Raw genomic sequence first — 23,824 nt, forward strand, 5'->3', positions numbered from 1 at the left:
CTATAGATGGGAAAACAGGGTAGGAGGTTGGGAGGAACTTGACACTGCCAGTCAGTGGCAGAGCTGGAAGTAGAACCTAGGACTGAAGGCTTGGCCCACTGTCTTCAAGGGGGCCGTGATTCTTTACCCCAAGTCTCTACAGCCCTTGTTAAGGGCCCGTCTTCAAACTCTTTATTTCCAGTTGGCATCTAATCCAGTTTCTTCCTCTCTCTGAACCCTTTGTTCTGTATTTCTACTCTTCAGTATCACTAGAAAACTTTTCTAGAAAATTTTTCAACTAGAAAAACTAGATAAATTTTCAACTAGAAAATTTACTGATGTCACCTTGTTGGACATGAGTATACAGCCCAACCTGTGACTCTTAGTGCAATACAAACCAGTTGGCTATTTTACTAAATGGTGAGACTCTAAACATTTTATTTTAATAACCAGAGATGGAGACAACTGCTGAAAAGGTGACTGTAGGAAGATTCCCTTTCCAGAACTTTGCTGCAACTTTGTTTTACTGAATTATACTGTGGAGCAAAGAGATGCAACCTGTGTGGACCTGTGAAATGCAGTAGTGTGTGTGGGAGGGGGGGAACCTTATTTGTATGTACTGCCGTCTTGAGTTGAGACTGTAACTTGAAATACCTTGCATCATGCTGTGCAATTATTTCTAGTGAATATTAGTCAAGTGCAAATTACAAACCGTTCAGTCTTAAAGAGCTGTCAATCAACAACTGGTTATTATCCTAATCAAATGCACTAAAAATAGCGACAAAACTTATTAGCAGGGGGAAGGGAGGGATATCTGAATAAAAGTGCAGTAGAATACATTGGCTGCATGTTAAAAGATACACAGGGATGTCCATCCTCTGCTGCGCTTAAATTGTACAACACAACACCGCTTTTAGTCTCTGCCATACCCTCTTGTATTGATCTTATTCAGTCCCAAGGCAAGCAGGTCAGGCTGGGTCAAGTCTCAGGCAGAAAACTACAAAGGCTTTATTTGGTCCTAGATAGTCAAGGACCCAATGAAAGAAGGTACAGTGGCTTTCTACACTGGCTGTTTATACAGTCTTCCATTTCTGCAGCTTTGCTGGCAGGAGCTATAGCTCAAAGGGAACAGACAGTCACTAGCATCTTTTGTCTCGGTCTTCCAGACCTTACCCTCTTCTAACCCTGGTCAGAGCATGGTTATAAATGCTAGTGACTGGCCCAGACCAGTGCTTTTACCACTATTAGCTGCAGGAGCTGAGGCAGATGGAGGTAGGGGAAAAGATAAACAAGTCTAGGGGATTTTGGCTGGACTGGGAGACCTATGTTGAAGTGCCTGCTCTGAATCATGAAGAGCAAGAGACCTGAATTGAGGTCTCTTGCCTCCCAGCTGCATGTCCTACGCCTGCGCTCTTCCTGGTTAGTTTTGGACCAATATGTTTCTCTGAAGCAGCTTCCTCCTCATCTCCCTACAACAGAATTTTTTTTCAGTAATATTTTCATCCAGTTCTAGAGGTCAGCTGAGGCTTAGCAGGTCTGGGAGTGGTCAGTATGGGGATTCATAAAGTGCTTTGTGTTCCTCTCAAAGATGCTATTGCAAGTGTAAAGTGTCTGCTGGGTTTTTTATGTAGCGCTTTTTTTAGCGCTCCTCCATTCCTCCTGGTATCCCCAACGGGGGTGAAGGTTAGTGTAGTAATAAATGGAAGGCAGAATTTCAGCATGGACAGTTGCTTAGAGGCATGACACATGGGGAAATTGAGAGAAGTGACTGGGTGCATGTTGTGTCTGGATACTGGTGGCACTTCTGACAAGGCTAACGATGGATTCGCCTCTGGAAGGAAAATGGGGCTAGGTTGCTCCCAAGTGGCGGCAGTATCTGAGCATGCTCAATCAATGGGATCCAAGTGGTGCAAGTCAGCTTTAGCGAATCAAAATACACCAACCAAACCACTCCAAAATCCTCTGCTGGGCTGTGTACTTTGCTCTCAGCCATGCTATCCCTAAGCTTTCCTTCCCTGCCGGAGGGGGCCCCCAGCTGCCAGGGCTACGGGGCCAGGGACCCAGGTCCCTGATGTGGGCAGGGTGCCCTGCTGCCCACCTTCAGGGCCTCTGCAGCCCAGTGGGTGCACCCCAGCACTTCAGGACAGAGCGGGGCCGCAGAGGGATCTCTGCTGCTGCGAGCTCCACGCTGCCCTGGCGACGAGTCCCCTGTATGCATGGCAACAGTGAGGGGCTCCACCGCCTCCTGCTGCTACCACATGTGCAGGGAGCACGCACCAGGGCAGCGCGGAGCTCACAGCGGTAAGCCGCTTTCCTGCATGGCCTCACTCTGCCCTGCAGTGCTGGGTCTCGCCTGTTGAGCTGCAGAGGCCCCGGGGAGGGCAGCAGGGCAGGAGCCTGAGCCTGCAGTGGGCAGCCTGCCCCCACTCCTGCCCCATGAACTGGTCTGGGGACGCGGGTCCCTTTGGCCCTCTGGAGTGCACGCAGTGGTGGGGAACTGTCCCCCTCTGCCTCCCGTATGAGCTTCCCACAGTCCCATCCCACTCCCTGCCAGGGCCCTGCAGCTATGTATTGCATCCTCAGGCTCCAAGCCCCATGCACTGCCTAGCTGGGCTGTAGCCCTAGCCCTGCCCAACTCCCTTCCTCCCAATGGGGGCCTCAGTCTCCTCCCTTCACACTTACCTGTGGGACCTGCTCTCCAGGCTGCCTGGGCCCATGTGCATATACATGCACAGGATGCCCTCTCCTAGCCCTTTACAAGCTATAACAATGCCAGCCTGCAGAGAGCTCTTTGCAAAACTGCAAAATCCATGGGTTCCTCTGGTGAAGAGGGAAATACGTGGTTTTCTCTGTTTTTTTGTTGTGTGTGTGTGTGTGGTTTTGTTTTTTTGTTTTTCCCTTGGGGAAACAGAAAACCCAGATCCCTGGTCATGACATCCCTGCTCACTTAGTACAACATGGAGCTTGTGTGTGAACCCACTGAGATGGAACTTCTCTCCTTCCTAAAGAGAACTGGCAGTTCTGGGTACTAGGGAGGTACTTGGTTCTCTCGGGGCATAGTTCCTTATGCATTGTAGTAACTGCGTTCTGTCGGAGGCAGAGAGACTTTCAGACATAAGCTTGATCAATAGCTCTGGGCTGCCACCAACCATCCTCCCCTTCTTTTCCTTCTCGATTCAGTGAAGTGGAGCAGAGAATCATCCCGCTCCTCACACATGAGGGATCAGGAGGTGGATGTTAGCTAGCTGCCCTCTACTTCAAGGAGCTGCCAAGGTAACAAGCCTGCAGAAGGTGGGAGTGAAAAGAGAGGCTTGGGACTTTAGATTAGATTAAAGCAGTCTTTCCCTCGGGGTGGCTGAGGGCAAGGGAACAAAGGCACCAGCCTGATCTCCATCTGGAGTGCAGGAAACTATGAGCTTGGCTGGGAGGGAGACCCAGTGGACCTGTCTGCAGCAAGCAGAGAGCAGTGTGTTGAGGACCCTGCGCTAACCTTTCACCCCCTGTATCTTTCAGGATCCTGAGGACCTAAGCTGAATTCGCCTGCTGCTGCCCCACCCCTTGAAAAGCTGTAGCTGGACAGAGGTGGGTATGATGCTTCTACTTAGTTGGGCAGAGGTGAAGGGGGCATTAAACTTCAACCATTTAATATACAACCAGCTGTAACGAGGGCGAGGCTAACCCCTTCATTTAAAGGTGTTGAGATCCCAAGTCTCAGCCCAGCTACCAGGGAGTGTGTGGACCTGAAGCTATTGACGGAGCACCACACTTTGCTGTGGGTGGGAAGTCTCTTTTGTTGTCATCTTTGTCGGCATCTCCACAGCAGACACCACCAGCTGTGTTTAAACTGTTTGTGATTTCTTGTTCTATCTGGGGCGTAGGGGACAGAGTTGAGGCCTAACGGCTCAGTACACTCATACCCTCCAACCCGTCGTTTATGATTATTCCCTTCAGCTGAAACAGTAAGAGCTCCTGCAGGCCTGAACGTGCCTTGTGTACTAATCCAGCTGCAGAAAAGCTTGCCTTATTATGTCTAATCAGTCAGAAATGAGTGTTTTGGAATGCTGGCCACTTTCCATCGCACTGCACTTCACCTTGGGGGGGTGGAGGGAGCCCTATTGTGGTGAACATTCTTTGCAATCCTAATCTCTGATAAACCAGGTGTCAACAGGGATGACAAATCCCTCCCTCTCTCCCCATAATCAAATGCATCCTCTATTGCTGCATGCTTTAAACTTGCAGGGAGTAGGGGTGGTTTGATTATGAGGAAAAAAATTAGATTTGGGGAGGGGATAGAAAATGTTATCATAAACTGCTTCTGGTCACTGTCCAGGGAAGTAATCCCACTCTTCTCTCTGCCCCAGCTTGGTTCTCTTGCTCTGCTTGAAAAGTTTGCCATTCCTGGTGCGGGCAGGCTCGAGCGCATTGCACCATTCCAGGCACACTGCTTCTGGAAGTGGCATAGCTTCACTGCAATAGCACTGCTGTGGAGCTAATAACCCTGCCTACATGCTAATTACCCTGCAGTGCATTTTCAGTGGAGATGTGCCCATGGGTGACCACTTTACAGTTTGCGTAAAGTTTGGAACTTGAGCTTAGCCTGTAAGCTCCTTCCAGCTGGAGCTGGTTGTTTGTGCCTCTGGGGCCCTGGTCCATGAGTGGAACTCAGCGTTACCAACACAAATGCACAGTAATGGCTGTAGGGCTGAGAAGGAGTCTGGTTTTGAAGCATCTATCTTTTGCACCCAGGATCTTGGTATACTTTTTCAGTTACCAGGCTGGGTTTTCCCTCCTTGTGTATTGCGACCAGGGCCTGGAAAGCTGGGCCAGGAGCCCTGGCAGTGCTGGCTCCTTCCTGAGGTAGCGGCAGTACCTGCACCAAAGGGTTGTGCCTGGCACTGCTCTGGCTCTGCTGTGACTCGGGGTGGGGGCGCCTAGCCACTCCCCAGGGAGGCTATATCCTGCTGGTGCTAGCATTGTCTGCTTTCATCTGGTAACTTCCCAGAAGCTTGTTTAACAGGGCTGAAAGAGATGGAGCTACAGTGGGTAGGTAGGAGTTGGCCTGGCTGCTATCTAATGGGCACTGGATTTACCTGCTGTGTTTTCCCCTTCCTTTTTTTTTTTTTTTTTTTTTTCTTCTTCTTCTGTGGCTCATTCTTTCTCCCTCCTCCTGGCAGAGCCACTGATCTCTCTCTTTCAGAGACCTTCGCGCACAGCACATTCCTGATATGTCCTCACTGCTTCTCTCAAAGCACATTCCTTCCTGGTACTACGGAATAGATGTTGACCCTTTCAGGCTTTTATCAGGAGCTCCTTCTAGGGCTGCTTTCACAATAGTGCTTCAGTCTGTGCAGGTAGATTTTTGGAATGAAGTTGTTTATCCCATTTAACCTTTTCATCATCAGTGCAGCTGCCTAGCTGCTGTGACAACTGCCAAGAATGTGGCGATTTTCCTGGTCAGGATCAGCTCTCTTTGGACAAGGGACTGGTTATAGGTGGTTCTTCTTAAAGATCTGCTGGAGCAGCATTTCTCAATCTGTGGGTCATGATCCAAAAGTGGGTTCACAATAATATATGAAAGGGTCACAAACTTTAAAAAATGGATCTACACAGTTTAAAAATGGATTCTCCTTTAAAGAAGAAAAAAGGGGGAATTTGTGGCTTTTCTCTTGCAGGCTGGTAGAGTTTCAACCTCCAAGGGGCTGTTTGGGGAGGCCCCCCCATACCTGACATGCTTGGGGGCTGGGGGTCAGGGGCAGCAGGTTGTTGAGCACGGGGCACTGGATCTGGACTGGCCATTGATGTTTACAAACGGGTCCTGGTACAAAAAAGGTTAAGAGCTACTGTGCTAGAGAAAGCTGCCTGCTGGGTGACCTGAAGTGACTCACCCTTTGCATAAGGAGTGGGGTGGGGAGGGATAGAGTTACAAGCTGGCAGCATTGCTGAGAGGAGCACCTTGCTGGAGCACCAGCAGTCACTTTGCCCACAAAGGATAGAGCTACGCAGACAACAAAGGCAAGCTAGCATTGATCAGGCTCCTATGGGTAATGATGGCAGTGAAGAGGGGGCAACACAGGCCTGATGGGGCCATTGAGCATGTACTTGATCTACCAGCTCACGCTGAAGTTGCTATATCTTCACTGCTACTTGAACTAGCAATATAAAGGTGGGCTGGCATAGGTTTACTATGCTGGCAAAGGTTGTGGGCTGGCATAGCTGTACTGCAGTTGTATCTTCATCTGCTATATAGACAACAGATGCCTGAGGGAGCTCAGTGGGGCTTCTGCTGGTATCGTTTGGACCTGAGCCATTCACTTGTGTGGGGAAGGAGTCTCTTTTATCCAGAGGCCTTTTCCCTCTCTGCCCAAATTTCTGTGACCCTGACAAAGGGGATTTTAGACTTAAGGATGTGTGAACCTGTTGTTCAGCCCTACTTCTAGTTTAGGCTCCCTATGGTAGGTCATGGGTTTGTATTAGCAGGGGTGGGTTGTGTTGAGGCAGCGCAGAAAGGTGCTGACCTGTAACCAGAGACAGCACAGAGCTTGGAAAGTGTCAAGTCTATGTTGAGCAAAGGAAGGGTGACTACCTTGGAGGACTGAGGTACATGTCTGTTTCCTCCACCAGCCCCATACCTTCTGAGACTTCCCTCACTCTTATCCTCCATCCTGGCTTTTTATTTTTGCCTCTGTACATTGTGCTCAATAGCCCTGTATCCCTTTCTGCCTCTGCACTGCTCTCTCTTGTCCCAGCAGAACAGTACAGTGCAAGCCAGTACCCTGCAGCACTTCCAAGGTTTTTGTATTCTGTTTTTGCAGCCAAAGCCCTAAAAGTCTGCGTAAGGGAGATGCCAAATTGGGCCTTGTCAGAGCAGTGTACTTCCTGTGATTCAGCACAAAGCTAATGGATCCTTCTTAAAGTGGTAAACCCAGGGAAGGACAGGGGTTGCCACGGGTCACCACAGCATAAACGGGGATCTTCCCCTATGCCAAGTATGGAGCCCTCCCTCTAGTGACTACTTGTGCCATATAGGCTCTTGGCCTGTACCGACCCTGGCTTGGAGCTCGTGTACCTCCATGATGCATATTGTGCTGTGACCACCTTCATGCTGCCTTAAGGAACTTCATGGTGCAGTGCATGGTAGAGACAGACCTGAATATTGGCTTTTGCCCAGCTGAGGCCTGCAACCTGGACTGATGCCATGGAACAGTGGTTTGCAGCGGATGGGGGAGGAGAAAGTCAAGAACTTCTGTCTCCCAGTTAGGGCCTTTGCTGGACAGTGTCTTCTGTGAGAGACCCTGCCAGGACTGATGGGACCAAAAGACCTTGAGTGAAATAAATGACCATCAAGATTGCCATGGCAACCACAGTCTCTTCTCCCTTGCTTCGGCCTGTCAATGAAAGGCTGGGACTTGTCTTGTGACCTGCAGCATCTTCAGCTGCATGGAGTTCCTCACATTTTATAGGACTGGTCCTATTGTGTGAAGAGCATCTTTCAGTGATGGTGAAAATAAGCTGGACTGGTTAGTGTCATTCTGGATGGCAAGGAGCACCTCATCTCCAGGTACCTATGGAGAGACAATTAACTGGGCTATGGCCCTCATCACTGCATGCAGGCTCCCCCAGGAGACTGAGCCAAAGGCATCAGAACTAACTGTGCCTTCTGCGACCTGGGATTAGAATGTATATTTTGAGCTGGGTAAGGTTTTTTTGTTGTGTTTTGTTTGGGGGGGGAATTGTGTAATTTGGAGCAGAGGGAAACACACACCCATTATTTGAACAGCCCACTTGTATCTCCAGAAGTTTAATTCACCTCAAAGAGGCCAGTGCTTCTAGCCACATCTGACCATGGCTGTGTACTGTCAAGCAAGGCTTAACTCCAGTGTGCCCTTCTAACTTCAGTGAGAATGGAATGGTCAGTCTATTTTCCTAGAGGCATGATCCTGTAATATTCAGTCGCTCTGTGAACACTAGAACATAAGATGGGGGCCCTGACACTTCTTTGCTCCTGGCCATCTGGAAAGCAATGGCTAAGAAGAACTTTGCTGCTGGTGTAATGGCCACTTATTTTGAAAGTTACACTATGAAAGAATTTGGCCCATTGTTTCATCCCCACATGCTGACCCTAGACCAGGGGTGGGCAAAATTTGGGTTGGATGCAGCCCACCAGACCATTCTATTTGGCCCGTGGGGCCCCGCAATAATTCAGAAAATTAATATTTATCTGCCCCTGGCTGCCTGTCATGTGGTCCTCAATGGCTTGCCAAAACTCAGTAAGCGGCCCTCTGCCCAAAATAACTGCCCGCCCCTGCCCTGGACAGTCCCAGTGAAATACTTTGGGAGTTGTCTTCTGAGGATCTATATAAAGGGGCAAGGACTGAGGTTGCTGGTAAGATGGAATTAGTTACAGTAGGGTTCACTTTGGGCTGTGACCCCTATCATTGGTCACAATATCTCTTCAACTGGGCCTAAATAAGTGACTTGGAACAATTAGGAAACCCCCCTGCTCTGTTATGTTCATGCACACCCAAAAGCAGACACATGCAATGTAACAAGACTTGGTCTTTTTTCCATTTGGGGAAGTGTAGTTTCTAGGGGAAATTCTAAGCCGGATCTGGTCCTTGTTTTCCATTGCTGTGTGGGCAGTCACAAGCAGCGTAGTTCAGCCATATCCTTTCCAGGGTATGGGGAGTTTCTCTTCCTCCTTCCTCTGCATATAGATGGGATTTAGCTGGGGAGAATCTAGTAGTGGAAGCCTGTGGATGGAGACTGGAGACGGAGGTAGGCAAGAGAGAGAGGCTGAATTTGGGTGTGAGCAGAACTTGAACTTAATTTTTTTTTTTTAATTTTATTTTTTTAAAGTATCTGCTTTCCCTGAAATTTCATTACTACCTCTTGTGTTTTGCTCTTCCACTAATATGTGCTTTGAAGAGGGACCCCATTCCCCTGAGTGGGGAACAGGAGGAGATCACCTTCAGCACTACATTCCCTGTGAGAGGGCATTGTTGTGGGAGTTGGTTTTCAGTGCCTAAGGCTCACAATTTATAATCTGGAAAGGCCTTCAACCTGAGGCGCTCTAAGCGTGACCCAGATTCACTCCATTCCTGAGTGCCGCACAAGGGGGAGAGGGGACTATATTCCCCACTTCACGGTTGGGGATGGAATTGCATCTTGGAGGGGAAGTGATCTATTGGTGGCAGAGAATTTTGGTCTGGTTCCCAGCCCTCTACATACAGAGGGAGATAGTTCCTTCCAGTATATGTACTTGACTTCAATGGGGTGGCTCACACCTATGCTTGATTTTGCTGCCATAAGTTTTTGTCGGGGAGGGTGTCTGAGTGACTGTTTCCTCAGTGGTTTGGCAGTTGAAAGGAGGCAGATGTCATCAGCTTTTTCCAGAATCAAAGCTTGGGCCTTTGGACAAAGACCTCTTAGTAAGAAAAAATGCTGTCTTGCAGAGCTCAAGCTCATTCTGTTAGCACGGCAACATGTCTGCTAACTTGTAGGGTAGTACTGGCTGTTGCTTGCGAGAGCCATCCGCTGAACTAATTCATCTTTGTAGAAAACGTAAGTAGAAATAGTGCTGAACACAAACCTTGGGTCTGGAACTTTAACACTGTGGTTTGGAGAAGTGGGGTCAGAAAAGCATTCTAGTTGTTCTTTCTGGCCTCTAGCACTCTCCTTGTACATACCCTTTCAATTAACCTGCCCTCACATCTCTGCACTGCAGGCATCTCTGCCATTTCCTCTTGCTGTGTCCAATTGCTTTTGCTTATTAAGAACACTTCACTCCCCATCGGTGATCTAACCTAAATATTTCCTTCCATAGCTTCAGAACACTGCCGTGCATCGTATCATCTTTGGAGACCATGACTAATTCCCTTCCTTCATTTATATCATTACCTTCAAGGTATTTATAGAGCATCATCTCAAGTGGAAGGAAAAAAAAGAAATGACTGTATATAAAGCATAGATCCCTTGGTCTTTAGAGTTCAGCTGCCAACTGCCTAAAATGCTCAGAAGTATTTTTAAATGCACTGAACTTCTGGAGGGGTTTAGTGTACTACACTTCCTGGACTCCCTGGCAGTTGGAGTATCTGCTAATCTGAGCTTTTAGAAATCCTATCCTGTAGAAAAAGAGGATGATCCAGCTGTTGAGCATCTCTCTGTATCATTAACATTTGTGAAACCTGATCTGGGCTCCTATTCATTCCCTATAACACTGAATGCAGCCCTTGTGAATAGCAAAACCTGTCTATGCAAAGTTGAAGTGTTTAATGCCCACTGGTATCCTGGACATCCTAGGAGGAATGCAACACTATGGGATCAGAATGCGATGACTAGAGTGACGAGGACCCCCTCAGTGCTCTTGTGATCCCTAGTTTTGCAATGCTGAGCTATCTCTTTTGATATTGGGACAGGCTGGACTTCTTTATAGCACCCAAAAAGACTTGGGGTGAGGTGAGAGGAACATAGAGAAGAGTCTTCTTTTGGGAAGACGGTGGTGGTGGAGCACCTTAGATATGTATTCCTGAGCCTTCCCCTGGGATCCAGGCTGCGACTCTCTGAAGGATGCGTGTCGACCATCTATCGCACACCCCATGCATCTGCTAAGGAAAAGGCTGGATCTCTGTCCAGTATTAGGATATAGATTTCTCTGTTCTACTAGCTAAGTTGAGGAAGATCGTCTGAGGTCCTGACTGCTTGTGAGTCATAAAGATCCGGAGAAACTTGGGATGCTTGGTTGTTGTCTTCCTAGCCACACCAGAACTCTGCTAGCTATGTTCTGCCTGCCCAAGTAGATCTGAACACTGAATTTGAATATGAACTCCATGGCTAGAACAGTCTCCACTATTCTTTGCATAGTTTGATGCTTATGAAGGGCATGGGCTTGGCATTAGTCATTCTATTATAATGCTGTTAAGTATGCTTCCTTCTGGTAGCTGAATTATCACTTGCTAAGTGCAGTGTGTCAGTCCCCTCTTGGCAAGTGTTTCACTAGCTAAGACAGCAAAGCAGGAGGTTGCTTGAATTTAATGAACTGGAGTTGCTTCAATTGCTGTTCCAGGGCAGTGGTGACGGGATGTCTGGGCTGTCAGTCAGCTGCTGGCTGGCCAGTCTGAAAAGTGTACAGGTTTTGCTTCAGTTCCTAGCAGGCTGGCGTCTATGTTGCACAAACCATAGGGAGCAGCTTTAACCCTCTGTCTCTCCTCTCCAGGCTTTGGACCATGGGGAGCAGCAAGAGCAAACCTAAGGACCCCAGCCAGAGGAGACGCAGTCTGGAATCTGCAGAAAATACCCACCATGGAGGTTACTCTTCCTCGCAGACACCCAGCAAGACCACTGTTCCCGATCCCCACCGCACCCCCAACCGCTCCTTTGGCAGCATGGCTGCTGAGTCCAAGCTCTTTGGAGGCTTCAATACATCCGACACAGTCACGTCCCCCCAGCGCTCGGGGGCTTTAGCGGGTTAGTAGGATGCTTTAATTTTATCATGTCTGAGAATGTTAGGTGGCGAGTAGACATTTCTGGGCTTTGTTTTGTGTGTCCTCTCTCTGCTATTGCATGGCTTCCTCCTCTTACAGAAGGGTCCTGGACCCTGAATCTTGCCCTAGAGCAGCCATTTACAAAATGGTGGCTCTGCATCTTTCTTGCTAGGGGTAAAGAGGACTGCAGTGGAAAATCTGACTGAACCAGTGCTGTCATTAGCCCCAGCCTCTGGTTTCCTAGCACAGCTCTATCTAACTCCTTTTTGGGGCAAATGTTTCTTGGAGTGGGGTGTGCTCATATTGCTGGGTCTCTCTTGCTCAGTTTGTGTTGTTGCAGGTGGAGTCACCACCTTTGTAGCCCTCTACGACTATGAGTCACGGACGGAAACAGACCTGTCCTTCAAAAAAGGGGAACGCCTTCAAATTGTCAATAATACGTAAGTGTTTCTGCCTTATACATTTGAATCAGGGATGTATTGGCTTGGCTGAATTCTTGCTGCCTTTGTCCATTGGGGTGCTTCAGACACTGGCTAATCTCCGGGAGTCATGCTGATGTATGTTCCTCTATCAAAGTTGCTCTTTTGTCTTGGCCATCTACCCTGCCTTGTCCTTAGAGCGCTGAATATCTCTGTAGGGTGTTTTGAATTGGCTCCTCTGAGACCCTGCACCCTACTGCTGTGGTGGTGTCCCTCTGGGGAGGGCTGGGTATTGTGCATTCTCACAGTCCATAGAGAACTTCCCATATTAGATGGAGGGGATTTATCAAGAGCTCCACAAACTTTTCTCCCTTGTTCTCTGCTTCTGGGGGCTCTTGTCATCCTGGGAGCTTGGACATGGAAAAGTCTGCGTGGCCACGAGGTGGTAGTGGATGCTCTTTTTGACAACCCACTACTTGCCCTGTTTGTAGCATCCTTAGCTTTTATCTCTCTGTCCCACCCACAAGCCCTCAGGACTCTTGGGGGGCTAGGATTACCTACAGGGTTGGCCAGAGCTCTGGCCAATGGGTGTTTTGCTGAAGAGACTTTCCCATCAGGACATTCAGAGGTGATGGTGTTAGTGAAGGGAAGTTGACCCACCTGAGAGAGCAGTTGTGTGATTTGGGTTATGTGCATGCCAAATGCTGTTTTTCCCTCTTGCTTCATGAAATCATGGCACCCTGAGCTTTTTAGTGCTTTTCACCCCCATTTAACCTAACTTGTTGTCCCCCCCCCCCAAGTCCCCTCAGAGTAGGCATAGTTAGGGGTAGTGTCACTGGCTGGGATGAGCTACTTTGTGGAAACACCAGAGGCACACCCTCTTCCCTGAACAGGAACCAGCCCCATGGTTGGAGCACTTCCCATGAAGCACAAAATCAGGATCCGCGTCCTGACTCTTGTCTGAGTAAGACCTTCAGCTCCTACCTGGGTCTGTCATGCCCTGGGTGGGAGCTTTAACCGTGGGATGGTCCTGGAGGGTGTGTCTCTGGCTCTGACCCAGTTTCAGTTCCATTGAAATATTTGTTTCAAGGAAAATTCCTGGCCAGCTTCAGTAATGGACATCTGCAAATTCCTGCTATACATTTCCTTGGGAAAGATTTTGGCCCTTTTTGTTTTGATGGAGTACCTGGCAGCATGGGAGCTTGGGTCCCAAAGGACCTGTCTTGGGTCTCTTGGGGCTAGCCTGGACTGTAGCAGCAGAAGGAAAGCAGGAAGGAATGGGAGCACTAGGGATCTCTGGGAGCACATGCTGTCTTGCCAGATCTAGGTACCTCAGGTCTGAATCTTCTGTGACCTTGGGTACATGTGGCCAGCAGGGAGTGGTTATGCTGAACAAGAGCATCTCTACTGGGGACCAGAAAACTGTAAAATGAGAAGCTGTTGCCAAATGATTACTGCACTGTAAAACAGTGGAGACTCTCCTGGCAACCTTGGCTCCAAGTGCAGCTCCTTTTATATCTTATGTGCAGCACTGAGTAAAGAGCATAGATACTGCACTACTTGGATCCTTCAAGCATTTCCAGCATCTAGAGATATGGTGCAGGGCAGCACTTAAGAAATCATTGTGGGCTGTTGGGTTAATCTCTTCCTTAGAACTTGGGTCCTTAATCTGTCCATCTAACTTCACCGCTGCTAATATGGTTAATGATCTGCTTTTAAAGAAGGGTCTATTTCAAATTTTGTGACATTTTGTGTGCTGGGAGGGTCCTGGAGTAAAATAGCAAAGAAATGGTGCAGGACACTGTGTGGGATGGGGCATGTGCAGGACAGTGTGGGATGGGGCATGTATGCCAAGGGCCTCCTGCTGGAACACAAAAGATGTCTCTAATGAAGATAATTGCTGGCAGTCATGCTCCTCTTGAACTGAGACAGAAAGAGAGGTCCATGACTTGTTCCAGGCTGCAGACACTTGGACCTGGGAGGTCTGGCTCCTAGCTTTGTGCTTGCATACCTTAACCAAGCCCACTGAGAAGCCAGGAAGCTGCCCTCTGCTCCTAGTGCTGGAGAGAGGCTACTGATTTACTGTTACATGCTTCAAGTACTCAGAGGGGTGTCTGTAGTAGAGTTAAAAAAATTAGGTGCTTTCCAAGGTGAGCAGGATCTAGGGGCTTTTACTGAAACATTACTCTTCTGGGGCAAACTCCAACTGATTCCACTGTTGGATGTGGGCCTCTTGCTGATGGGCACACTGACAGCCAGGACTGGGCTTTCCTCCACCCGTGTAGGAAGTCTTGCCCTGGTGCCTGAGGTCTTCTAGCTGCTAAGTCCCTCTCCTCACCTCTGTCACTGCTATTGTCACTCACATTGCTGGACCTCCAGTCCCTTTTGATTGTCAAATGATATCTCTCTCCCTTTCCTTTTCATTTTCTTATAGCAGGTGAGCCTGTGCAGCAGTGCTAGTCTTGGCCCTGTCTCTTAACTCTCTTTTTCTCTCCTGTGCAACATGCTTTCCTTTAGGAGAAAAGTGGATGTCAGGTGTGTATCACAGGCCCTTTTGAAATCTGTTTTAAACAACTGTCTTCCTGGGTTGGGGGACATGGGCTGAAGGGCATTATGGGAGGGATGTGGGGAGGGGGGGGGGTTGGTTTACAGTCTGTAGTGGCCATTGTGCTTGGGGGCTTTTTTGTATTTTTTAAGAGTAACAAAGATGGAGCCTGGATTCACTTCCTTACTCAGAAATAGCCCAGTCTGCATTAAAGGTGTATAAACTCACTCCTGTCCAGGTCTGGCAACTTTCCCTTGCTCCTGCTTTTGGTTCAATTAACTAAGCACTTCCTGCTTGTCTATTTTCTCTCCTCCCCCCTTTGTTCATCCAAGCGATAAATGCACATGCCTTTTTGACTGGCCACAGGGGACCCAGACATTGCAGATGGTGAATTGTGTCCTTCCTACTTCTTTGATGTTCCTAGCATTGCACCCCTTGCTGTTTTGCTCCCTTCAGATGACCCAGTGGTGTTCTTGAAATCTGTCTATGCTACACGGAGCACGTTTCATGCAGCTGGCAGTGGGGTGCTGTAAAGGGGCTGCAGCAGCAGCGAGAGCTTCACTTTTGTTCTGGCTTGAAAGTCTGTGCTATTTATTAAATGCACACGCACAAACAGCCCTGTAGATGGGTACAGTGTGTGAGTCAGAAAGCTGGACTTTAAGGATCTTTCAAACTTCAGTGACAAAACGTGCTGTGAGGGGGAAATATCTGTAGATCTTCACCTGTTTCTTTTCTCCTGACCTTTTTCTTTCTTTAAAATTTTGGGGGGCTGGGCATCCTCTACCAAAAAAAATCACAAAATCAAGCACTGGAAGATATTTTAGAAAATTCCCCAAAGGTACAGTGGATTTCCTGCCATATTTGGGGAGTGTTTACATGCATCTTTTTCAAATCCCACTTCCCTGGTTAAATGCCAACTCCCATGCAGCAGTTCTTATTAATTCAAACAATAAAAATGACATTGTGTCAAGGGGTTGAGTTGAGTATTGCAAGAGAAGCCTAACTTCAGGAGCTTTCCAATTCTTGCATTTCACCGCCTCCATGTTGTGCTGGACCTGGCTTTTTGTTCTAATTTGTGTTCATAGAAGGAGAGATCTGTCAGCTGAGGATTCTGGATCGGGGGGTGTTTCTCTTCTGCCTGTATTCCTCCACCTGTTGCAGAAAAAGAAACCATGGGTTTTTCAGCTATATTATTATTATTTATTTTAGATGACATTTGTTCATCTTTCTGTTTCTTCAAAGTCTCCATAAGGGAGCACTGTGTCCATGTCTGCATGCATGACTGTGTCCTTTGTACATGCTGCATCAGCTGTCAGAACAGAATGGCTTTGTCTGCAGGTAGTTATTAGAAATCCAAGGTATGGTTTCAAAGTTAAGTACCCACCATACGCAATGTAACTGTGCTGTTGGGACCTTCTCCCTTTTCAGGGATAGGGGAGAGGAGGAGGCCTCTTTAGAAAACTGCTTTGTGCAGTATTGTTGAAGGAGTGAATAACACATTTGCAGTGTGGCTGAAGACACTCAATCTTCTGCCTGAGAGCATGCTGAGATGTACAGACATTCCTGGGATAACCACCCACCTTGTCCAAGATTCTTGCTGACCTAGTCGTATAGCTAACTCGCTCTCTAGCCACATGTGCTGAACACAGTGAGCTTAAAACCTAGTGATTTTGTTTTCCTTCTGAAAAGTATCATTAGAAAAATATGTGGCAGATGGAAAAATCCTGCCTCATGATGCATCCCAGCCCTTTGCTGCTGGAACTAGTCATGTAATACTCTCATGAACCTTGCCTAGCAGCATGTGCTGCAGATGCTTATGCATGCTTTCTTGTGCCCACACCTGGTTTCAAATGCATCTGGGTTGGTTTCTGGGTTTTGCTTTGAAATGATTCAGAGCCTAGTGGCTTCAGCCTTTTTATTGAGCTGCTGGGCTGGTTCCAACTTGACATGGAGCTTAAGGAGAAGGATCTGCAAGGACTGAAGAAAGGGAAGAGGGCACAGTCCCCTTGTGTTCAGTGGACTAACCAAGTCTCTACTCTCTCTAGATGATGTCTCCATCCTTCTTTTTGGAGTCGGGGAAACAATTTGTAGGGTTCAGTGGTGGAAAGTGAAGGCACATCATCTTTCCAAGCTATGATTCTACCAAATAGAAGTCACTGAGGAGCTTGAGAAGGGAGCTACAACCCATTTTCATCATTAGGGAGAGGTCAAAGTTGGAAGCTGGTTGGAATAATTTACACTGGTTCCACTGTAATGTAGAAGTGGGCCCCAAACAAGGCATCTTTCCTTCCCATTTCCCTACCTTGAATAATTCACTCTTCCAGATGTGGGTGGGATTAGAAATCTGCATCTAAATTTAAAATTTCAGGAGGCTCTCAAGGTTACAAGGAATTGAATGAAAATCCAGGCAGGTTCATGGACATCTCAAGGTACAAGAAAATAAGGCTTCAAGCAGCAAGACTCTGATGCTGTCCCTGGTCTTTACCACAGCTGTAGCTTGCAGCATCCTTGCCCAGCCCCTTTGCAAGGCAGCTTAAAGCAGCTGGCTTTAATTTTGGTAAAAAATGAGTAGTGTTTTTGGTTGCCTCCATTTCTGGATGAAGACTGAGGATGGGTTTACAGGTGGTGGTGGGAGCTTTTTGCCCTGCCTGAGTTGTCATGATGGGAGGTGCTTAATACCTGGGAAACCAGTCACATTGCAGAATCTCATCTTTGGGGCATGCTGCCTTAACCTGGGATAGTGGTGCAGGCCTCTTACCACTGAAATAACATCAAACTATTGTTTCCATGTCTGGCTGCCTTCCTACCCATCTGTTCTGAGATGGGCTTTCCCCCAGTAGGCTCAGCAAAGCTGGACTTTCCAGCCAGTCCAATGTGACAGGAAAGAATGGGGGTTCCCCTGGGTCATTCATTATTGCTGATGGATGAGTGTCTGTCAGAAAAAATGATCCAAGGAAACTGAATTTTTTTCCAAGGATTTGTTGCTTGTATTGCAGTTGGAAGCAACTGAAACACTACATTTTGACTTGTAATTAATGAACTGATGCTGAAATCTTTTGAGTCTTTTTTTCAAAATGCCAGATGATGCCTTAATAGGCCCAATTTGAGGCAAAAGCAAATCTTGAAATTATGGCATTCCCCATGAAATGAAAAGGTCCTTCAGGCAGCTGTCGTTCTCCCTTCTGTCATGCCATGTGATACTTTTCTCCCAAAAGTAAGTGCAGAAAGGATCCCCTAGCACTCCATGCTGTTTGTGGGGACTCGGTCCATAACTTCTAGGTTGGCCTATGCTTGTATTACCATATTGGCACCGTACCTACCAGTATAGAGAAGAGATTGATTTCAGGGAAGTTTGCCTCCTGTTTCTGGAAGATTACTAGATGGGGAAACCACTAACCATATCTGTGTGAACAATGTAGCCAGTTCTTCCAGCTTTCCTTGGCTAGAGCTCCCAGTCTTTTAAGCTTCCCAGAATACACTGTTACTGTCTCTTAGATTCTTACATGATCTCTGTCTCTGAACCTCAGGGTCATTAGTGTAGTTATCCCCACAAGACCATTGAGAGGTAGGGGATATGCCATTATTCTACTTATGTCTATTTCTTTCCATATGGGTCTGATTCACAAAGAGGCTGGGGAGTGGGGCTGGCTTATTTCATTAGCAGGGATCCTTGTTTTCTATGTTTAAAAATCTCAGATTTTCCAACTTTTAAAACCCCCCAAATCCACACTTTTGCGCTTTAAAGTGAGACGCCACTGTGTGTGTGTATGTGCACACACATGGCAATCCCTGTCTCCAACTGCCCTTCCTCTGTTCACCTGCTAACCCCAAGCAGCTCCTTGCAGGTTGGAAAGATGCCTGCCTGGAAGGGGATAACCCATGGTTTTCTCCTTTTTAAAGGGGGAGAATCTGTGTCTGCCATCTTCAAATGAGAAAATCTGCATTTTTCCACAGTAAACAGAAAACACAGATCCTTGTTCATTAGGCACCATAGACGTGGAGAAAGTTATTGGAGCAGACGTGCTAAAAGATATCACATCTACCCAAAGAACCTTGCCTGCCTGTGTCCTTAGACCAACACGGCTACAACCAATGACCCTGCAACATAGTAGATGCAGACATACACGTGTGGTGTTCCCACTCACCAGCACTCCAGTTGCACCGTCTCTCTTTTTAACTGGGTCGGTGTCATCAGCTGGTTACACAAACATCATTGTAGGCAGAGCTGCCTGCCATTGGGGTAATACCCATAACACAGGGGCAAGGTGTTTCCTCATTCTGTCTGGTGAAGAGCAGAACACATACAGCATAAGTAATGAAGAGGGACACTCCCACCAGCAACTCAGGGTCTGACATGTTCGGACCATGATTTTTGGGCCTGCTTATACAGGAAGGGACTTTCCCCAGGGTCTGGGGAGGTATCTTGCATTTGTGTGTGCTGGGAAAGGGGAGGTGTTAATCTTCTCTTTTGCTATGTGAGGGCTGTTTCATCAGCCATTCCTGTGAAAGGCTGTTCTGAAAAGTGTAATCATCTGGCCTATCCTCGTGAGACTCTTATCAGGAACCTGCAGAGTTTTTTCTGCAGACTCGTTTCCCCTGCAGTCATAAATTAAATGTGCACAGAAAAAAATCAAAATCTTGCTGTGATGGAACAGATCATGCATAGCATGTGAGGTACCCTCCTGCTGTCTCCCATAAGAAGGGGATAACTTCCCCACCATTCTCTAAAATCTCTTCTGGCTTTTGACCCACTTGCAAGAATTTCTCTGCTCCTCTCCTCATTTCTCAAAACGAGACAAAGAAAATTTAAGAACCAGTGCGATTTAAAATCTGTCGCCACAAGCTTCTTGCTTCACCTGTCTGATTCACCCCACATTACTGCGAGAGCAACGACAGTCACATTTTGCTGTGTCAGGATAGGTGAGTGAGGCACAGTGTTATTGCAGTCTTGTATCACCCAGGGGTGGGTGGGTGGGTGGGTGGGTGTGTGTGTGTGTGTGTGTGTGTGTGTGTGTGTGTGTGTGTGTAGAGAGAGGATCTTGGGTACTACAATGAGGTACCAAAAGAACCTAGAGAGATGGTTTATCTCCAAGTATAGTCTTGGACTTGAAGCAAATGACTTCACGGATTCTACAGTGCAATTTTCCTGGTGGAAAGATTGGGCAACTCAATCTCGCTAGCATGCATGGTAGCCATAATGGCACGAGTAGATGACTGTGTGCGATTTGTGCTTGTTATGCTGTTGTGCGCAGTTCTTACTCCAGTTGTTAAAATTGGAGCCTTCGCACCTGGTCTGGTAAACTCCCATTCCCATTTTCCAAAGCTGCTGCGACCGAAATAGCCAGGAGTCTCCACACTGAAATACACCATCTGTAGAGACCCCTATCTATTCCTCTTCACAGCCCACAGCACAGCTCCACAGAGTCTGGGACATTGATTCTGTTCTGGGGACGTGTGCTCTTGAATGCACGAGGAGGGTTTGTTTCACTCGTGGCCACTACCACTAGCCATGTGCCTTGTGAAATTCTGCACAGCAGAGACGCTGCACCTCCTTGGCCTTCTCGGGGCCCTCGGGGGTTTACTCCCGCAAGGCAGCGAGAGCAGAGCATGTAAATGCAGCAATGGTGCTGCATGGTACCCACTATCTGCTTGTTTTTTGGCTGCTTTGTCACAAGCTCTCGCTCCCTTTTCCTCTCGGGGCTGCAGGCAGTCAGCAGCTCCTGTGCCACTAATGTCCTCCTAGGACTGGTGTAACAGCTCCCAGGCAGGCAGATGCCCTTTCTCAGCAATAGCACTTAATACTGGGCTTCATGGGGAACTGAGGCCTGGTTCAGCTGCTGCTGGGGGTGCTTTGTATGGTCTGAGAAGCTTCCAGACCTAGAAGACTGGATTGTGGATGAGGAGGAATTAAATGACTAACAAAACTGACTTTGAGCACCCTGTTCTCACTGACATCAGCAGCACAAACACTGGGGCCTGTTAAGTGATGTTTGCCCTTTGATTCTTTTTCTAGTCTCTATCCTGCCTCTCTCTTCTTGTTCGTTCCACTGTGTTTAACAAGTTTTGCTTTTTGAGCTGTCTCATTTATTTTTTCCTGACACTTCTTGATCATCCCCACCACTGTTCTGCTGTTTGGGGGGGTTTTTTTTCGGTTGCGTTTTTGTTTCTTCTCTGCTTTCCCGTTTATCTGCTTTCTTGGATTTCCGGTGCTTCACATTCCAGCCAGACCTGGTTCAAATTCAGATGGCTCCAAAGGTATTGTAGATAGAGATTTGATGTGCCCTTTTAAGTAAGGAGTTTCCTTATTTAAAAGGAGTGTGCGTATGTGAAATGAGTTTCCATGACACTACATGTCTTGAGGGATCAGTGGATGCCTGTATACAATTTCTGAAAGCAATGTGCAGGACAGGCAGATGCTCCACCCCTCTGGAGATGGCCCTCTGAGGAAAGCTCCATAATTCACTTCCCTTCTCATTTGGTTCCTGCCCTCTACACACCCCTGTGTCAGGGTCCCAGAGTGTCCTTGCAGATGGCAGTTCCCAGTACTCTAGTGGGGAACAGTTGTGACTTGTGATGTTAAGAGTGGCACTGAGCAAAGGACAGTGGTTTCCATGGTGTAGTGAACTCTGCTGCTCGGTTGGGTAATGCTTGCTAAGGACATGTCTGTGCCCTTGGATCATAACATCCAGACACCCACCTGAATGAATTCAAAGCTTAATAGCTCCTTGCCCTGTGAGCTCTGGATCTGACTTCTAGCTTGATTTCAAGCTTTGCGCCCTTCATTTCCCAGGGCAGTAAAGCTATTGACACTCGAGCAAAGTAACTTCGGGGGTGGAAACTAGCTTAGAAGGAAATAGTGGTGCCAGCAACTTCCTTGAAGGTAACCTCTAGACCTCAGTGTTGTGACCTTGGGCTTGCCAGATGCTTAGGACGTGGGCTGGGGAGTAGTGGGAGCCTCCAGTTCTGTGATGTCTGTATCTTTACATGTGCATTTGTTCTTGTTTCTCTGCCAGGGAAGGAGACTGGTGGCTGGCTCATTCTCTCACAACAGGACAGACCGGCTACATCCCCAGCAACTATGTCGCTCCCTCAGACTCCATCCAGGCTGAAGAGTAATTGAAATCTCTTAGACAGTTTAAAGACCCATGCGAGGACCCTGCCAAGCACAGACTTTTCCCAGATATTTTATAGTTCCCCTAAAGGCACTTGTAAACATCTTGTTTTTGATCTTGCTGTCCTGCTTAAACACTTTCTCTCTTAAAAGCCAGATAGGAAGGCTAGATGTGTCCTGGTAAAATGTACTTGAAGTATTTCTTGAGTATTTCTAGGGAGCTCCACTGTTTGGCTTTCAGAAGTGGTCTTGAAGAATCTTATCCTTGTAACCAAATAAGGATTTTAATTACATAAGCAAAATGCAAGATGATTTGCATGTGTGAATTAAGGGGCGTATACCCTACAGTTTGCATCTGCAACTGCTTCATCTGCATGTGAAATTACAGCAGCGGTATGTAGATCAGGCATGTGGCATTGGCTGTAGCAAATACTTGTGTATACCTGTTCTTAAAGGTTGTACACACCAGGCCTGAAGGCTTGATTGCAATTGTAATTGTTCTGCACCTGCTGGGAGAAGACCTTCTCTAGGAATACCAGGCTTGGATATGTGGGATTCATGCTGGTGTGGGGGACATGAAGGCATTTTTAAAGCCTCTGCTTATGACCCAGAGTAGCTTATTGGCCTGAGGTCCTTGGTACCCAGCCAAACCTGGACCAGATGCTGAGAGACACCCCCCCCCCCCTTCCTGCCAATGGGATGTGAGATCTCTGAAGAATGCTAATACAGCCCATGGTGCTAGGAATTGGTGCTGGGAGGTAGGGGAACTATTTGGGGGCTCTCTCTAGGAGTGCTGTAGGACTCGGAGCAGGGCAATGGTTTCTCTGTGCTGACCTGTGGTTTGCCTTTCAGGTGGTATTTCGGCAAGATCACTCGCCGGGAGTCTGAACGGCTCCTGCTCAACCCTGAGAATCCCCGAGGAACCTTCCTGGTCAGGGAGAGTGAAACCACCAAAGGTAATGGATCCCCACAGGGTTCTGGGCTCCTGTGATAGGGACCAGGATAAGTCTTGGAAAGACCAGCCCTACTTAATTGTTTTGGCAGGCTCTGAGGTGAGGAGTGGCCAGTCTGATGTGGCCAGAGATCTCCAGTAGTTCTGTACTTTCTCCTGCAAAGATCTTCTCCTTGTTTTACCTCTGGGAGGGGGCAGCTCCAGCCATGCCCAGCTTCTGTAGGACCCCCTTTTCTTTGCGTATTAGAGCAGTCTGCAGTACCTCCAGACACCATGACCTATCCCAAGAGGCAATGCTTCTCCTTGGTGGGTGACACCCCTAAGGTGTGGTGTGTTAACCCTTGTCGTATATTCTGTCCCCTCCCAGCCGCAGCCTGCTTCAAGGGGCAGTTCCTCCACTCCCTGCTCTGGTTGGCTGAGCTGGGTGGGATTTTGTTATCTGATATAAACAGTCTTCAGTCTTGTGCATGCCTCCCCTGGTTTTTTTGTAAGAGAACAGTGCAGAAACTGGGTCACCGAGCTGGGAATAGCTGGGTAACCCATGGCAACAGGGAACTCTACAGGAAGGAGAGCCAGGGGCTGTTGTGTTTACGTGAGCTGCTTCATGGAGGCTCTGCAAGCGTGCGTGTGTGTATGAGCACATGTGCACGTGTGCAGGAACTGGCTGTAGAAATGGGAGGGAGCTTGTTTCTGAAGCCACATCGGCAAAGGACATATGTTTGTATTAGCCCTTTGTGTTTGTATTTAGTAAGATTTTTGCCAGCTTCAGCTGACCAGGGTGCACACACAGAGGCTTCATCTCCTTAATGAGCCTGCAGTATTGGGTGTAGCTTTAAGGTGTCATGGGGGATATCTGATGAATCTGCAGTAGTTGGGAGGCTGAATGCTCTCTCTGGCACTTGATTTTGTGGTCCCCATTGAGTTGGAGATGTTCTTTATAGTCTTCAAAGCTGTTCCCAATCTAGTGCCCCAAGGATGTCTCTTTGCACTGCCATAAGATGCTCTGAAGCTGATAGTTAGATGGTGACATTCAAGACTGATACAGAATATGTACCCATGTGTGTGCAGTACCTTCCATCTGGATGGATCCCAGGGAGCCTCCTAAGTGAACCAGCATCACTTATTCATAGACGTTAGGGTTGGAAGGGACCTCAATAGATCATCGAGTCCAACCCCCTGCATAGGCAAGAAAGAGTGCTGGGTTTAGATGACCCCAGATAGATGCCTATCTAACCTCCTCTTGAAGACCCCCAGGGTAGGGGACAGCACCACCTCCCTTGGGAGCCCGTTCCAGACCCTGGCCACTCTAACTGTGAAGAAGTTCTTCCTAATGTCTAG

General features: G+C 47.8%; 1 protein-coding gene across 6 annotated transcripts in view; it reads left to right on the forward strand.

Moving 5' to 3' along the window:
- SRC (SRC proto-oncogene, non-receptor tyrosine kinase) overlaps positions 1-23,824 on the forward strand; it is a 70,620-nt gene that overhangs the window by 29,235 nt on the left and 17,561 nt on the right. For 2 of the 6 annotated variants that reach the window (XM_025191340.1, XM_025191335.1), the window contains exons 2-8: positions 3,160-3,252; positions 3,493-3,561; positions 11,192-11,442; positions 11,785-11,899; positions 14,396-14,413; positions 21,437-21,535; positions 22,387-22,490. In XM_025191340.1, coding sequence (XP_025047125.1) covers positions 11,202-11,442; positions 11,785-11,899; positions 14,396-14,413; positions 21,437-21,535; positions 22,387-22,490 — 577 coding nt within the window. In that variant the 5' untranslated portion in view covers positions 3,160-3,252; positions 3,493-3,561; positions 11,192-11,201. Of the gene's footprint in view, positions 1-3,159; positions 3,253-3,492; positions 3,562-9,803; positions 9,884-11,191; positions 11,443-11,784; positions 11,900-14,395; positions 14,414-21,436; positions 21,536-22,386; positions 22,491-23,824 lie in introns of those variants that run through there. The other 4 variants (XM_025191315.1, XM_025191318.1, XM_025191326.1 and 1 more) reach the window with 4 other exon arrangements.

This window comes from Alligator sinensis, unplaced genomic scaffold, assembly GCF_000455745.1.
Source record: "Alligator sinensis unplaced genomic scaffold, ASM45574v1 scaffold76_1, whole genome shotgun sequence".
In the NCBI taxonomy this organism is placed as follows: Eukaryota; Metazoa; Chordata; order Crocodylia; family Alligatoridae; genus Alligator; species Alligator sinensis.